Below are 18175 nucleotides of genomic sequence, written 5' to 3'. Positions count from 1 at the left end.
ACCAATACCAAAGCAAAAGTACACGGATGACGGGAGGGATAGGCAGGCTCATTATACAGAAGGAACCACTGCCTGAAGAACCTTTCTCCCAAAAATAGCCTCCGAAGAAGCAAAAGTGTCAAATTTGTAAAATTTGGAAAAAGTATGAAGCGAAGACCAAGTTGCAGCCTTGCAAATCTGTTCAACAGAGGCCTCATTCCTAAAGGCCCAAGTGGAAGCCACAGCTCTAGTAGAATGAGCTGTAATTCTTTCAGGAGGCTGCTGTCCAGCAGTCTCATAGGCTAAACGAATTATGCTACGAAGCCAGAAGGAGAGAGGTAGCCGAAGCCTTATGACCTCTCCTCTGACCAGAGTACACGACAAACAGGGAAGACGTTTGTCGAAAATCCTTAGTTGCCTGCAAGTAGAACTTGAGGGCACGAACTACATCCAGATTGTGTAGAAGACGTTCCTTCTTTGAAGAAGGATTTGGACACAAGGATGGAACAACAATCTCTTGATTGATATTCCTGTTAGTGACTACCTTAGGTAAGAACCCAGGTTTAGTACGCAGAACTACCTTGTCTGAGTGAAAGATCAGATAAGGAGAATCACAATGTAAGGCTGATAATTCAGAGACTCTTCGAGCCGAGGAAATAGCCATTAAAAATAGAACTTTCCAAGATAACAATTTTATATCAATGGAATGAAGGGGTTCGAACGGAACACCCTGTAAAACGTTAAGAACTAAGTTTAAACTCCATGGCGGAGCAACAGTTTTAAACACAGGCTTGATCCTAGCTAAAGCCTGACAAAATGCCTGGACGTCTGGATTTTCTGACAGACGCTTGTGTAACAAGATGGACAGAGCTGAGATCTGTCCCTTTAATGAGCTAGCCGATAAACCCTTTTCTAAACCCTCTTGTAGAAAGGACAATATCCTAGGAATCCTAACCTTACTCCAGGAGTAATCTTTGGATTCACACCAGTATAGGTATTTACGCCATATTTTATGGTAAATCTTTCTGGTAACAGGCTTCCTAGCCTGTATCAGGGTATCAATAACCGACTCAGAAAAACCACGTTTTGATAAAATCAAGCGTTCAATTTCCAAGCAGTCAGCTTCAGAGAAGTTAGATTTTGATGTTTGAATGGACCCTGTATCAGAAGGTCCTGTCTTAGAGGTAGAGACCAAGGCGGACAGGATGACATGTCCACTAGATCTGCATACCAAGTCCTGCGTGGCCATGCAGGTGCTATTAGAATCACTGATGCTCTCTCCTGTTTGATTTTGGCAATCAATCGAGGAAGCAGCGGGAAGGGTGGAAACACATAAGCCATCCTGAAGTTCCAAGGTGCTGTCAAAGCATCTATCAGAACCGCTCCCGGATCCCTGGATCTGGATCCGTAGCGAGGAAGTTTGGCGTTCTGGCGAGACGCCATGAGATCTATATCTGGTTTGCCCCAACGTCGAAGTATTTGGGCAAAGACCTCCGGATGAAGTTCCCACTCCCCCGGATGAAACGTCTGGCGACTCAAGAAATCCGCCTCCCAGTTCTCCACTCCCGGGATGTGGATTGCTGACAGGTGGCAAGAGTGAGACTCTGCCCAGCGAAATATCTTTGATACTTCCATCATTGCTAGGGAGCTTCTTGTCCCTCCCTGATGGTTGATGTAAGCTACAGTCGTGATGTTGTCCGACTGAAACCTGATGAACCCCCGAGTTTTTAACTGGGGCCAAGCTAGAAGGGCATTGAGAACTGCTCTCAATTCCAGAATGTTTATCGGCAGGAGACTTTCCTCCTGACTCCATTGTCCCTGAGCCTTCAGAGAATTCCAGACAGCGCCCCAACCTAGTAGGCTGGCGTCTGTTGTTACAATTGTCCAGTCCGGCCTGCTGAATGGCATCCCCCTGGACAGATGTGGCCGAGAAAGCCACCATAGAAGAGAGTTTCTGGTCTCTTGATCCAGATTCAGAGTGGGGGACAAATCTGAGTAATCCCCATTCCACTGACTCAGCATGCACAATTGCAGCGGTCTGAGATGTAGGCGTGCAAAGGGTACTATGTCCATTGCTGCTACCATTAAGCCGATCACCTCCATGCATTGAGCTACTGACGGGAGTTGAATGGAATGAAGGACACGGCATGCATTTAGAAGCTTTGTTAATCTGTCTTCTGTCAGATAAATCTTCATTTCTACAGAATCTATAAGAGTCCCCAAGAATTGAACTCTTGTGAGAGGAAAGAGAGAACTCTTCTTTTCGTTCACTTTCCATCCATGCGACCTTAGAAATGCCAGAACTAACTCTGTATGAGACTTGGCAGTTTGAAAGCTTGAAGCTTGTATCAGAATGTCGTCTAGGTACGGAGCTACCGAAATTCCTCGCGGTCTTAGTACCGCCAGAAGGGCACCCAGAACCTTTGTGAAGATTCTTGGAGCCGTAGCCAATCCGAATGGAAGGGCTACAAACTGGTAATGCCTGTTTAAGAAGGCAAACCTTAGATACCGGTAATGATCTTTGTGAATCGGTATGTGAAGGTAAGCATCCTTTAAATCCACTGTGGTCATGTACTGACCCTTTTGGATCATGGGTAAGATTGTCCGAATAGTTTCCATTTTGAACGATGGAACTCTTAGGAATTTGTTTAGGATCTTTAAATCCAAGATTGGCCTGAAAGTTCCCTCTTTTTTGGGAACCACAAACAGGTTTTAGTAAAACCCTTGTCCTTGTTCCGACCGCGGAACCGGATGGATCACTCCCATTAATAATAGATCTTGTACACAGCGTAGAAACGCGTCTTTCTTTATTTGGTTTGTTGACAACCTTGACAGATGAAATCTCCCTCTTGGGGGAGAGAATTTGAAGTCTAGAAGGTATCCCTGAGATATGATCTCTAGCGCCCAGGGATCCTGGACATCTCTTGCCCAAGCCTGGGCGAAGAGAGAGAGTCTGCCCCCCACTAGATCCGGTCCCGGATCGGGGGCCCTCGGTTCATGCTGTCTTAGGGGCAGCAGCAGGTTTCCTGGCCTGCTTGCCCTTATTCCAGGACTGGTTAGGTTTCCAGCCTTGTCTGTAACGAGCAACAGCTCCTTCCTGTTTTGGTGCAGTGGAAGTTGATGCTGTTCCTGCTTTGAAATTCCGAAAGGGACGAAAAATAGACTGTCTAGCCTTAGCTTTGGCTTTGTCTTGAGGTAGAGCGTGGCCCTTACCCCCTGTAATGTCAGCAATAATTTCTTTCAAACCGGGCCCAAATAAAGTTTGCCCCTTGAAAGGTATATTAAGTAATTTGGACTTAGAAGTTACATCAGCCGACCAGGATTTTAGCCACAGCGCCCTACGTGCCTGAATGGCGAATCCTGAATTCTTAGCCGTAAGTTTGGTTAAATGTACTACGGCCTCCGAAATGAATGAATTAGCTAGTTTAAGGACTCTAAGCCTGTCCGTAATGTCGTCCAGCGTAGCTGAACTAAGGTTCTCTTCCAGAGACTCAATCCAAAATGCTGCCGCAGCCGTAATCGGCGCGATGCATGCAAGGGGTTGCAATATAAAACCTTGTTGAACAAACATTTTCTTAAGGTAACCCTCTAATTTTTTATCCATAGGATCTGAAAAAGCACAGCTATCCTCCACCGGGATAGTGGTGCGCTTAGCTAAAGTAGAAACTGCTCCCTCCACCTTAGGGACCGTTTGCCATAAGTCCCGTGTGGTGGCGTCTATTGGAAACATCTTTCTAAATATTGGAGGGGGTGAGAACGGCACACCGGGTCTATCCCACTCCTTAGTAACAATTTCAGTTAATCTCTTAGGTATAGGAAAAACGTCAGTACTCGCCGGTACCGCAAAGTATTTATCCAACCTACACATTTTCTCTGGTATTGCAACAGTGTTACAATCGTTAAGAGCCGCTAAGACCTCCCCTAGTAATACACGGAGGTTTTCCAATTTAAATTTAAAATTTGAAATATCTGAATCCAATCTGCTTGGATCAGAACCGTCACCTACAGAATGAAGCTCTCCGTCCTCATGCTCTGCAAGCTGTGACGCAGTATCAGACATGGCCCTAGAATTATCAGCGCACTCTGTTCTCACCCCAGAGTGATCACGCTTGCCTCTTAGTTCTGGTAATTTAGCCAAAACTTCAGTCATAACAGTAGCCATATCTTGTAATGTTATCTGTAATGGCTGCCCAGATGTACTAGGCGCCATAATATCACGCACCTCCCGGGCGGGAGATGCAGGTACTGACACGTGAGGCGAGTTAGTCGGCATAACTCTCCCCTCGCTGTTTGGTGAAATTTGTTCAATTTGTACAGATTGGCTTTTATTTAAAGTAGCATCAATACAGTTAGTACATAAATTTCTATTGGGCTCCACCTTGGCATTGGAACAAATGACACAGGTATCTTCCTCTGAATCAGACATGTTTAACACACTAGCAATAAACATGCAACTCGGTTACAATCTTATTTAACAAAAACGTACTGTGCCTCAAGAAGCACTAAACGATTAAATGACAGTTGAAATAATGAACTGAAAAACAGTTATAGCATCACACTTTAAAAACAACACAACTTTTTAGCAAAGGTTTGTTCCCATTAGTAAAATAACACTAATTAAATTTTAAACATAAAATTACAGAGCAACGTTTTAAATCACAGTCACTATATAAGTCTCACAGCTCTGCTGAGAGAATCTACCTCCCTTCAAAGAAGTTTGAAGACCTCTGAGTTCTGTTAGAGATGAACCGGATCATGCAGAAAATACAAGAGTAACTGACTGGAAATTTTTGATGCGTAGCAAAGAGCGCCAAAAACGGCCCCTCCCTCTCACACACAACAGTGAGAGATAAACGAAACTGTCATAATTAAAACAAGCAAACTGCCAAGTGGAAAAATAATGCCCAAATATTTATTCACTCAGTACCTCATTAATGCAAACGATTCTACATTCCAGCAAAAACGTTTAACATGAAAAATACCTATTAAAAGGTTTAATGTACTTTTACAGAGTAATTCCGGTGAAATACCATCCCCAGAATACTAAAGTGTAGAGTATACATACATGTTCATTATAACGGTATGGCAGGATCTTTTCATCAATTCCATTCAGAAAATAAAAACTGCTACATACCTCAATGCAGATTCAACTGCCCGCTGTCCCCTGATCTGAAGTTTTTTACCTCCCTCAGATGGCCGAGAAACAGCAATATGATCTTAACTACTCCGGTTAAAATCATAAGAAAAACTCTGGTAGATTCTTCTTCAAACTCTGCCAGAGAGGTAATAACACGCTCCGGTGCTATTGTAAAATAACAAACTTTTGATTGAAGTTCTAAAAACTAAGTATAATCACCATAGTCCTCTCACACCTCCTATCTAGTCTTTGGGTGCAAGAGAATGACTGGGGGTGACGTAGAGGGGAGGAGCTATATAGCAACTCTGCTGGGTGAATCCTCTTGCACTTCCTGTAGGGGAGCAGATAATATCCCAGAAGTAATGATGACCCGTGGACTGATCACACATAACAGAAGAAAGTAACATTTAGTAAATATATGCAAAGAAGACCAAGTTGCTGCTTTGCAAATCTGATCAACCGAATCTTCATTCTTAAAAGCCCAAGAAGTGGCGACTGATATATTAGAATGAGCTGTAATTCTCTGAGGCGGAGATTGTCCTGCCTCTTAATAAGCATTGTGAATCAAAAGCTTTAACCAAGATGCCAAAGAAATGGCAGAGGCTTTCTGACCTTTCCTAGGACCAGAAAAAACAACAAATAGACTAGAAGTCTTCCTGAAATATTTAGTAGCTTCAACATAATAATTCAAAGCTCTTACAACATCCAAAGAATGTAAAGATCTTTCAAGAGTATTCTTGGGATTAGGACACAAGGAAGGAACAACAATTTTCCTACTAATGTTGTTAGAATTCACAACCTTAGGAAGAAATGTAAACAAAGTCTGCAAAACAGCCTTATCCTGATGAAATATCAGAAAATGAGACTCACAAGAGAGAGCAGACAATTGATTTAATAACAGGCTTGATAAGAACCAAAGCCTAAACAAAAAAGTGAATATCAGGAAGTTTTGCAATCTTTCTATGAAATAAAACAAAAAGAGCAGAAATGTGTCCCTTCAAAGTACTTGCAGACAAAACTTTATCCAAACCATCCTGAAGAAACTGTAAATTCTAGGAATCCTAAAAGAATGCCAAGAAAATTTATGAGAAAAACACCATGAAATATAGGTTTTCCAAACCCGATAATAAATGTTCCTTGAAACAGACCTACGAGCCTGTAGCATAGTATCAATCACTGAGTCAGAGAAACCTCTATGACTAAGCACTAAGTGTTCAATTTCCATACCTTCAAATTAACAGATTTGAGATCCTGATGGAAAAACGGCCCTTGAGACAGAAGGTCTGGCCTTAAAGGAAGTGGCCAAGATTGGCAACTGGACATCCGGACAAGAACCGCATACCAAAACATGTGAGGCCATGCAGGTGCTATCAGAAACACATGCGATTGTTTCAATATGATCTTGGAGATCACCCTTGAAAGAAGAACTAGAGGAGGAAAAATGTAAGTAGGTTGGTAAAACCAAGGAACTGCTAACGCATCCACCAACTGACCACTCCCCTGGATGTAAAGACTGATAATCCGCTTCCCAATTGTCTACACCTGGGATATGTATTGCAGAAATTAGACAGGAGTTGGATTCCGCCCAAGAAAGTATCCGAGATGCTTCTTTCATCGCTAAAGGACTGCGAGTCCCCCCTTGATGATTGCCATATGCCACACTTGTGATATTGTCAGTCTGAAAACGAATGAATAATTCTCTCTTTAATAGCGGCCAAGCCTGAAGAGCCCTGAAAATAGCACAGAGTTCTAAAATATTGATTGGTAACCTCGCCTCTTGAGGATTCCAAACTTCTTGTGCTGTCAGAGACCCCCCAGACAGCTCCCCAACCTGTAAGATTTGCATTTGTTGAAAGGCCCCTTGAATAATCTGATGATGGACTAACCACCAGGACAGAGAGAGTTGAATGTAGGGATTTAAGTATATCAACTGTGATGCGCATAGCCACTGAAGGGAATGATCGAGACTGAAAGTTTTGACAGGCAGAAACCAATTTAATTTGTCTCTTGTCTGTTAAAGACAGAGTCATGGACACTGAATCTATCTGGAAACCTAAAAAGGTGACCCTTGTCTGCAGAATCAAGGAACTCTTTGAAGAAACAACACAAGTTGATTTGTGTGAGATTCTACTAAATGAAAAGATTGAGCCAGTACCAAGATATCGTCCAAATAAGGAAACGCCGCAATACCCTGCTCTCTGATTACAGCTAGAAGGGCACCGAGAACCTCCGAAAAGATTCTTGGAGCTGTTTCTAGGCCAAATGGAAGAGCAACAAACTGGTAATGCTTGTCTAGAAAAGAGAATCTTAGAAACCGATAGTGGATGAATCGGAATATGAAGATACACACCCTGTAAGTCTATTGAGGACATGTAATGACCTTGCTGAACAAAAGGCAGAATAGTCCTTATAGGCACCATCTTGAAAGTTGGGACGCTTACAAAATGATTAAAATACTTCAGATTCAGAATTGGTCTGAAAGAATTTTCCTTCTTCGGGACAATAAATAGATTTGAATAAAAACCCAGACCCTGTTCCAGAATTGGAACTGGTACAATCACTCCTTATATAGATCTGAAACAGACTTCAGAAAAGCCTGAGCTTTCACAGGATTTGTTGGAACGTGAGAAAGAAAAAATCTTCTCACAGGAGGTCTTATTCTGAAACCTATTTGATACCCCTGAGAGACAATATTCTGAATCCAATGATTCTGAATGGAACCTGCCCAAACGTCTTGAAATAATCTCAATCTGCCCCCCACCAGCAGAACTGGATCGAGGGCCGCACCGTCATGCAGTCTTGGGGGCTGGCTTTGGTTTCTTGTAAGGCTTGGATTTATTCCAACTCGAGGATGGCTTCCAATTGGAGCTAGAGTCTTTAGGGGAAGGAGTGGTTGTCTGTTCTCTATTCTGACGAATGTAACGAAACCGATTAGAAGCTGTAGATTTGCCTTTAGACCTTTTATCTTGAGGCCAAAAAAACTCCCTTCCCCCCAGTAATAATGGAAATAATAGAATCCAACTGGGAACCTAACAAATTATTACCCTGGAATGATAGAGATAGTAACCTAGATTTAGAAACCATGTCAGCATTCCATGATTTGTGCCATAAAGCTCTTCTAGCTAAAACAGCCAAAGACATAGATTTAACATTAATCTTGATGAAATAAAAAAAAGCACCACAGATAAAATGATTAGCATGTTAAAGCAAACGAACAATGCTATGCAAATCAAAACCGTTGTGCTAAGCTATCCAACCAAAAAGTTGATGTAGCCGCAACATCAGCCATAGAAATGGCAGGTCTGAGCATATAGCCAGAATGCAAATAAGCTTTCCTTAGATAAGATTCAATCTTCCTATCTAAAGAGGTACTATCTTCCATAGGAATAGTAGTACGTTTAGCAAGAGTAGAAATAGCCCCATCAACCTTAGGGACTTTTCCCCAATACTCTAATTTAGCCACTGGCAAAGGATACAACTTTTTAAACCTTAAAGAATGAACAAAAGAAGAACCAGGCTTAGACCATTCATTTGCAATCACATCAGAAATAGAATCAGGAACAGGAAAAACCTCAGGAGTAGTCACAGGAGGTTTAGAGACAGAATTTCAACGTTTACTGGATTTATTATCAAGAGGACCAGACTCCTCAATATCCAAAGTTATTAACACTTCTTTAAACAAAGAACGAATATACTCAATCTTAAAAAAAGATGATTTATCAGTGTCAATGTCTGAAGTAGGATCTTCTGAGTCAGAGAGATCCTCATCAGAGGAGGATATATCAGTATGTTACCGGTCATTACAAATTTCATCAGTATTATGAGAAGTTTTAAAAGACCTTTTACGTTTATTTGAAGGCGGTATAGCAGCCATAGCCTTCTGTATCGCCTCAGCAACATAATTTTTAATATCAACAGGGATATCAGGTACTTTAGATGTTGAAGGAACAACAGATACTGTACTAGCACTAATAGAAACCTTTTCTGCATGCAAAAGCTTATCATGACAACTGTTACATACTACAGCTGGAGATAGAATCTACACTAGCTTACAACAGATACACTTAGCTTTGGTAGAACTGTGTTCAGGCAGCAGGGTTCCTACAGCAGCTTTTGAGACAGGATCAGATTGAGACATCTTGTAAAATGTAAAAAATAAAAAATAACATTAAACAGAAATATCTTATTTCCACATATAGCAGTTTCAGGAATTGGCAAGAAAAAAAAAGAAAATACCATAGCCCTCTGAGCATAAAGAAGGCAAGGAGCATATAGGAAGTGAGGTAAAATAAAACTATTTTTTTTGGCGCCAAGTATGATGCACGACGCAAAAGGTTGAGAAATTTTTTGGCGCCAACAAACACCAAGAAATGACGCAACTCGCATCATAACAAACACAATTTCATGCCAAACAACCTAGCGTCAACTAAGACATAGGAAATGACAAACTTGCATCATGACAGACGCACATTTGCGCCCAAAAAATTTCTCACGACAAGAATGACGCAATAACAACATTTTGCGCCCTCGCAAGCCTAATTTGCCCGCAAGTTTTCTAAAGAAAAATCAAAACAAGTCAAATTGAAAAAAAGACTATACCCCAGGTAAGACAAACTTCCTAAAACATGATTCCCAAAATGAAACTGCTGGGCTGCAAAGGGAAATACACATAGACCTGACTCATGGCAAATATAAAGTAAAATACATATATTTAAAATTTTATATTAATACATAAAGCGCCAAAACATAGCTGAGAGAGTCTTAAATAATGATACAAACTTACCGAAAGACAACCATCCACATATAGCAGATAACCAAACCAGTACTGAAAGCTATCAGCAGAGGTAATGGTATATAAGAGTATATCGTTGATCTGAAAATGGAGCTAGGAGATGAATCCCTACGACCGATAACAGAGAACCCTTGAAAAGATTTCCTGCGAGGAAAACCATAAAATCAAATAGGCAATACTCTCTTCATAGCCCTCTGACAAACACTGTACTCCGAGAGGAATTGGGCTTTAGAATGCTTAGAAGCTCTTATCATAGAAGAAATCATAAAAATCAAGCACAAACTTACTTCACCACCTCCATAGGTGGCAAAGTTTGTAAAACTGAATTGTGAGTGTGGTGAGGGGTGTATTTATAGGCATTTTGAGGTTTGGGAAACTTTGCCCCTCCTGGTAGAGTTGTATATACCATACGTCACTAGCTCATGGACTCTTGCCAAATACATGAAAGAAAAAGGCATAAATGTGTATTCTCCAGGCATTGGCTTTTCCCTCATCCGGAACAGAATGAGGGTGTTTCAGGAGTGCAAGTTTGACTGCATCTTTAATCCTTTTAAAGAATAAAACATGTTATGTTATATTAGAATACCCCTTTAAATAGATTGATCTATTGCCCTGTATGAGGCCAACAGCATGTAACATGTTACCTCTACATGAAAAGAAGAAAATCACCAGGATTAAATGGTTTTACAGTCATTCTCTTAACATTTACAGTCTACTAGCAGTGACAAGTGATCACGTGTGTATATGTCTCCTCCAGTTTTTCTAATGGGCAACATAGTAAAAAATGAAAACTAACTTTCAGTAAACAGAACAGGCAATTTTAGAACACTTTTAAATCACTTCCATTATAAATTTGTTCTCTTGGTATTCTTTGTTGAACAGCCTGTACACATCCTCAGCAGCAGCAATACACAACTGAGAGCTAGCTGGCGATTGGTGGTTACACACGTCTCTTGTCATTGGCTCACTAGATGTGCTTAGCTAGCTCCCAATAGTGCAATGCTGCTCTGTAGCCGACATTAACTATACATTTAATCCAGTTTCAGGGTTTAAAAACACAGTTATCTGCAAAGCAAAGTGCAATCAAATAATAACATCATTCTTTTTACTCTTTCATGTCCCTTTAAGACATGGGAGAGTGCAGAGGGGTGAAGGATGTCAAGGTAAATTTGGACATTCTTTCCTAGTGAGACAAACACTTACACATCACAGGCTGAACAATGGTGACACCGGTCAGGTTTAATCAGTTGGCATCTGTCACAATATCGGATAGCTACAAGGAGAGAAGCAGAACACAGTTACAATTATGTCTTAGAAAATAAATAAAAATTGACATTTCATGAAGATACAAAGACTTGCGAGGTGTCTCCCTCCACCAACTGAGCTGTTTGGAGCTGTCCTTATCAGCCAGTAAACATCAGTAGCAGGTATGTAACAGATATTGTCCTAATAATTTAAATAATATTTAACTGAATATTTCAGACAAAACAAATACTTTTAACACATTTAAATGCTCCTCTCCCATGTACATACATATTTCTGAGCACACTGAGAGCAACTCCCTAAGTTTCCTATACTAAATGCTTAGTAAGTGGTGTAGCTGCTTTATATTACAGTGATGGTGTAAGTGCTCCGTATAGAGGCAGTTTGTTTCCTAATTAGATGTATGCATTAGATAAGGGGACTAAAAGTTAAAGGGGTGCAGTAATATTAAATGTGTTTCTCCTTAAAGAATTCCAAATTACTTGTTATACCTATTGCAGAGTATTACATGTATGGGAAACTGTTCCTTTGTGTTTATTTTTGTATTTAGAACAGTTGGTTTAGTTTATTACAGCTATCTACAAGGCATGCCCATAACAATGGGATGAGCCTGCAAGTAAAGCAGACACGCTTATTTATGTTAGGTATTAAAATGCTAATTATATTGGGGCACAACTAGCCATTTTACATTCAAAATCTTTCTCCTCCTCCTACCCCGACTGGGAGATTAATTAGTGCTATTGTCTTTTCTTACATAGTTTTTTGATAGAGAAAACCATTGTTACTCATATTTTTAGTGTAGCTGGGGATACAATGGCAAAATAAAATGTTTCAAATAACAAATAAAGATAAAGGAAATGTTTGCAAATAATTAAATACACTCCAGCAGGTAAAATGGACCTTTGGGAACACATTAAAGGGGAAGAAACGTATACATAATTCAAGTTTAATGACAACTAAAATGGTCTAAACCAAGCATTATAGTTGTGCTGAATAAAACCGGTAAACGGGCTGACCTCTTGTAGCAGTTGTTGTGTAAATAGGCAAATCTTTAGCAGCTCGTTTGAGAATCTCCTGCTGGAATTCTTGTCTCTCTTCTCTTTCATACAGTTCCTTGTCAGATTTGGATAAACAAAACTAAACCAGAGGGAAGAAAGAGAGATAACATTAAGTGACAGATTTCTAATAAAAAAACAAAAAAACGTATAACTATGCTTGGTGATCCTACCTGCATGTATAAGTTCTTTTATCAGACACAAGGCAATATCATAAAATGACCTGAGAGGGTGTCACAACAAGTTGCATTTCCGACTACATATACACTTGGCTGGTACATATACTTTCTCCAACATAGGTGTGTCCGGTCCACGGCGTCATCCTTACTTGTGGGATATTCTCCTCCCCAACAGGAAATGGCAAAGAGCCCAGCAAAGCTGGTCACATGATCCCTCCTAGGCTCCGCCTACCCCAGTCATTCTCTTTGCCGTTGTACAGGCAACATCTCCACGGAGATGGCTTAGAGTTTTTTAGTGTTTAACTGTAGTTTTTATTATTCAATCAAGAGTTTGTTATTTTAAAATAGTGCTGGTATGTACTATTTACTCTGAAACAGAAAAGAGATGAAGATTTCTGTTTGTAAGAGGAAAATGATTTTAGCAACCGTTACTAAAATCGATGGCTGTTTCCACACAGGACTGTTGAGAGGAATTAACTTCAGTTGGGGGAAACAGGGAGCAGACTTTTGCTGCTTGAGGTATGACACATTTCTAACAAGACGATATAATGCTGGAAGCTGTCATTTTCCCTATGGGATCCGGTAAGCCATTTTTATTACATGAAGAGAAAAAAAGGGCTTCACAAGGGCTTTTAAGACTGTAGACATTTTCTGGGCTAAAACGATTTATATATAAGCATATTTTATACTCCATAGCCTTGAGGAATTATTTTATTCTTGGGAACTATGTAAAATAACCGGCAGGCACTGTATTGGACACCTTATTCTCTAGGGGCTTTCCCTAATCATAGGCAGAGTCTCATTTTCGCGCCTCTATTGCGCACTTGTTTTTGGGAAGCATGACATGCAGATGCATGTGTGAGGAGCTCTGATACATAGAAAAGACTTTCTGAAGGCGTCATTTGGTATCGTATTCCCCTTTGGGCTTGGTTGGGTCTCAGCAAAGCAGATACCAGGGACTGTAAAGGGGTTAAATATAAAAACGGCTCCGGTTCCGTTATTTTAAGGGTTAAAGCTTCCAAATTTGGTGTGCAATACTTTTAAGGCTTTAAGACACTGTGGTGAAATTTTGGTGAATTTTGAACAATTCCTTCATACTTTTTCACATATGCAGTAATAAAGTGTGTTCAGTTTAAAATTTAAAGTGACAGTAACGGTTTTATTTTAAAACGTTTTTTGTACTTTGTTATCAAGTTTATGCCTGTTTAACATGTCTGAACTACCAGATAGACTGTGTTCTGTATGTGGGGAAGCCAAGGTTCCTTCTCATTTAAATAGATGTGATTTATGTGACACAAAATTTAGAGAAAATGATGCCCAAGATGATTCCTCAAGTGAGGGGAGTAAGCATGGTACTGCATCATCCCCTCCTTCGTCTACACCAGTCTTGCCCACACAGGAGGCCCCTAGTACATCTAGTGCGCCAATACTCCTTACTATGCAACAATTAACGGCTGTAATGGATAATTCTATCAAAAACATTTTAGCCAAAATGCCCACTTATCAGCGAAAGCGCGACTGCTCTGTTTTAGAAAATACTGAAGAGCATGAGGACGCTGATGATATTGGTTCTGAAGTGCCCCTACACCAGTCTGAGGGGGCCAGGGAGGTTTTGTCTGAGGGAGAAATTTCAGATTCAGGGAAAATTTTTCAACAAGCTGAACCTGATGTGATTACATTTAAATTTAAATTGGAACATCTCCGCGCTCTGCTTAAGGAGGTGTTATCTACTCTGGATGATTGTGAGAATTTGGTCATTCCAGAGAAATTATGTAAAATGGACAAGTTCCTAGAGGTCCCGGGGCCCCCCGAAGCTTTTCCTATACCCAAGCGGGTGGCGGACATTGTAAATAAAGAATGGGATAGGCCCGGTATACCTTTCGTCCCTCCCCCCATATTTAAGAAATTGTTTCCTATGGTCGACCCCAGAAAGGACTTATGGCAGACAGTCCCCAAGGTCGAGGGGGCGGTTTCTACTCTAAACAAACGCACCACTATACCCATAGAAGATAGTTGTGCTTTCAAAGATCCTAGGGATAAAAAATTAGAGGGTTTGCTTAAAAAGATGTTTGTTCAGCAAGGTTACCTTCTACAACCAATTTCATGCATTGTTCCTGTCACTACAGCAGCGTGTTTCTGGTTCGATGAACTAGAAAAGGCGCTCAATAATAATTCTTCTTCTTATGAGGAGATTATGGACAGAATTCATGCTCTCAAATTGGCTAATTCTTTCACCCTAGACGCCACTTTGCAATTGGCTAGGTTAGCGGCGAAAAATTCTGGTTTTGCTATTGTGGCGCGCAGAGCGCTTTGGCTAAAATCTTGGTCAGCGGATGCGTCTTCCAAGAACAAATTGCTTAACATTCCTTTCAAGGGGAAAACGCTGTTTGGCCCTGACTTGAAAGAGATTATCTCTGATATCACTGGGGGCAAGGGCCACGCCCTTCCTCAGGATAGGTCTTTCAAAGCCAAAAATAAACCTAATTTTCGTCCCTTTCGCAGAAACGGACCAGCCCCAAGTGCTACGTCCTCTAAGCAAGAGGGTAATACTTCTCAAGCCAAGCCAGCCTGGAGGCCAATGCAAGGCTGGAACAAAGGTAAGCAGGCCAAGAAACCTGCCACTGCTACCAAGACAGCATGAGATGTTGGCCCCCGATCCGGGACCGGATCTGGTGGGGGGCAGACTCTCTCTCTTCGCTCAGGCTTGGGCAAGAGATGTTCTGGATCCTTGGGCACTAGAAATAGTCTCCCAAGGTTATCTTCTGGAATTCAAGGGGCTTCCCCCAAGGGTCTCAATTGTCTTCAGACCTCATAAAAAAACAGGCATTCCTACATTGTGTAGAAGACCTGTTAAAAATGGGAGTGATTCATCCTGTTCCATTAGGAGAACAAGGGATGGGGTTCTACTCCAATCTGTTCGTAGTTCCCAAAAAAGAGGGAACATTCAGACCAATCTTAGATCTCAAGATCCTAAACAAGTTTCTCAAGGTTCCATCGTTCAAAATGGAAACCATTCGAACAATTCTTCCTTCCATCCAGGAAGGTCAATTCATGACCACGGTGGATTTAAAGGATGCGTATCTACATATTCCTATCCACAAGGAACATCATCGGTTCCTAAGGTTCGCATTCCTGGACAAGCATTACCAGTTTGTGGCACTTCCGTTCGGATTAGCCACTGCTCCAAGAATTTTCATAAAGGTACTAGGGTCCCTTCTAGCGGTGCTAAGACCAAGGGGCATTGCAGTAGTACCTTACTTGGACGACATTCTGATTCAAGCGTCGTCCCTTCCACAAGCAAAGGCTCACACGGACATTGTCCTGGCCTTTCTCAGATCTCACGGGTGGAAAGTGAACGTAGAAAAAAGTTCGCTATCTCCGTCAACAAGGGTTCCCTTCTTGGGAACAATAATAGACTCCTTAGAAATGAGGATTTTTCTGACAGAGGCCAGAAAATCAAAACTTCTAAACTCTTGTCAAATACTTCATTCTGTTCCTCTTCCTTCCATAGCGCAGTGCATGGAAGTAATAGGTTTGATGGTAGCGGCAATGGACATAGTTCCTTTTGCGCGAATTCATCTAAGACCATTACAACTGTGCATGCTCAGTCAGTGGAATGGGGACTATACAGACTTGTCTCCGACGATACAAGTAGATCAGAGGACCAGAGATTCACTCCGTTGGTGGCTGTCCCTGGACAACCTGTCACAGGGGATGAGCTTCCGCAGACCAGAGTGGGTCATTGTCACGACCGACGCCAGTCTGGTGGGCTGGGGCGCGGTCTGGGGACCCCTGAAAGCTCAGGGTCTTTGGTCTCGGGAAGAATCTCTTCTCACGATAAATATTCTGGAACTGAGAGCGATATTCAATGCTCTCAAGGCTTGGCCTCAGCTAGCAAAGGCCAAGTTCATACGGTTTCAATCAGACAACATGACGACTGTTGCGTACATCAACCATCAGGGGGGAACAAGGAGTTCCCTGGCGATGGAAGAAGTGACCAAAATCATTCAATGGGCGGAGACTCACTCCTGCCACTTGTCTGCAATCCACATCCCAGGAGTGGAAAATTGGGAAGCGGATTTTCTGAGTCGTCAGACATTTCATCCGGGGGAGTGGGAACTCCATCCGGAAATCTTTGCCCAAATTACTCAATTGTGGGGCATTCCAGACATGGATCTGATGGCCTCTCGTCAGAACTTCAAGGTTCCTTGCTACGGGTCCAGATCCAGGGATCCCAAGGCGACTCTAGTAGATGCACTAGTAGCACCTTGGACCTTCAAACTAGCTTATGTATTCCCGCCGTTTCCCCTCATCCCCAGGCTGGTAGCCAGGATCAATCAGGAGAGGGCATCGGTGATCTTGATAGCTCCTGCGTGGCCACGCAGGACTTGGTATGCAGACCTGGTGAATATGTCATCGGCTCCACCATGGAAGCTACCTTTGAGACGAGACCTTCTTGTTCAAGGTCCGTTCGAACATCCGAATCTGGTCTCACTCCAACTGACTGCTTGGAGATTGAACGCTTGATCTTATCAAAGCGAGGGTTCTCAGATTCTGTCATTGATACTCTTGTTCAGGCCAGAAAGCCTGTAACTAGAAAAATCTACCACAAAATATGGAAAAAATATATCTGTTGGTGTGAATCTAAAGGATTCCCTTGGGACAAGGTAAAAATTCCTAAGATTCTATCCTTTCTTCAAGAAGGTTTGGAGAAAGGATTATCTGCAAGTTCTTTGAAGGGACAGATTTCTGCCTTGTCTGTGTTACTTCACAAAAAGCTGGCAGCTGTGCCAGATGTTCAAGCCTTTGTTCAGGCTCTGGTTAGAATCAAGCCTGTTTACAAACCTTTGACTCCTCCTTGGAGTCTCAATTTAGTTCTTTCAGTTCTTCAGGGGGTTCCGTTTGAACCCTTACATTCCGTTGATATTAAGTTATTATCTTGGAAAGTTTTGTTTTTGGTTGCAATTTCTTCTGCTAGAAGAGTTTCAGAATTATCTGCTCTGCAGTGTTCTCCTCCTTATCTGGTGTTCCATGCAGATAAGGTGGTTTTACGTACTAAACCTGGTTTTCTTCCGAAAGTTGTTTCTAACAAAAACATTAACCAGGAGATAGTCGTGCCTTCTTTGTGTCCGAATCCAGTTTCAAAGAAGGAACGTTTGTTGCACAATTTGGATGTAGTTCGTGCTCTAAAATTCTATTTAGATGCTACAAAGGATTTTAGACAAACATCTTCTTTGTTTGTTGTTTATTCTGGTAAAAGGAGAGGTCAAAAAGCAACTTCTACCTCTCTCTCTTTTTGGATTAAAAGCATCATCAGATTGGCTTACGAGACTGCCGGACGGCAGCCTCCTGAAAGAATCACAGCTCATTCCACTAGGGCTGTGGCTTCCACATGGGCCTTCAAGAACGAGGCTTCTGTTGATCAGATATGTAAGGCAGCGACTTGGTCTTCACTGCACACTTTTACGAAATTTTACAAATTTGATACTTTTGCTTCTTCTGAGGCTATTTTTGGGAGAAAGGTTTTGCAAGCCGTGGTGCCTTCCATCTAGGTGACCTGATTTGCTCCCTCCCTTCATCCGTGTCCTAAAGCTTTGGTATTGGTTCCCACAAGTAAGGATGACGCCGTGGACCGGACACACCTATGTTGGAGAAAACAGAATTTATGTTTACCTGATAAATTACTTTCTCCAACGGTGTGTCCGGTCCACGGCCCGCCCTGGTTTTTTTAATCAGGTCTGATAATTTATTTTCTTTAACTACAGTCACC

The 18175-nt window shown here is 41.6% G+C and overlaps 1 protein-coding gene across 1 annotated transcript in view; it reads right to left on the bottom strand.

Annotated features, from left to right (window-relative positions):
- Window positions 1-18175, bottom strand: part of ZDHHC20 (zinc finger DHHC-type palmitoyltransferase 20) — a 241653-nt gene that overhangs the window by 103778 nt on the left and 119700 nt on the right. Inside the window, exons 4-5 of the mRNA XM_053708517.1 lie at window positions 12188-12308; window positions 11112-11181 (exon numbers count right to left, since the gene is read on the bottom strand). Coding sequence (XP_053564492.1) covers window positions 11112-11181; window positions 12188-12308 — 191 coding nt within the window. The remainder of the gene's footprint in view (window positions 1-11111; window positions 11182-12187; window positions 12309-18175) is intronic.

Source organism: Bombina bombina, chromosome 3 (assembly GCF_027579735.1).
Source record: "Bombina bombina isolate aBomBom1 chromosome 3, aBomBom1.pri, whole genome shotgun sequence".
In the NCBI taxonomy this organism is placed as follows: Eukaryota; Metazoa; Chordata; class Amphibia; order Anura; family Bombinatoridae; genus Bombina; species Bombina bombina.
The sequence above is the reverse complement of the archived record's forward strand: the minus strand, read 5'-3'. Positions and strand labels throughout refer to the sequence as shown.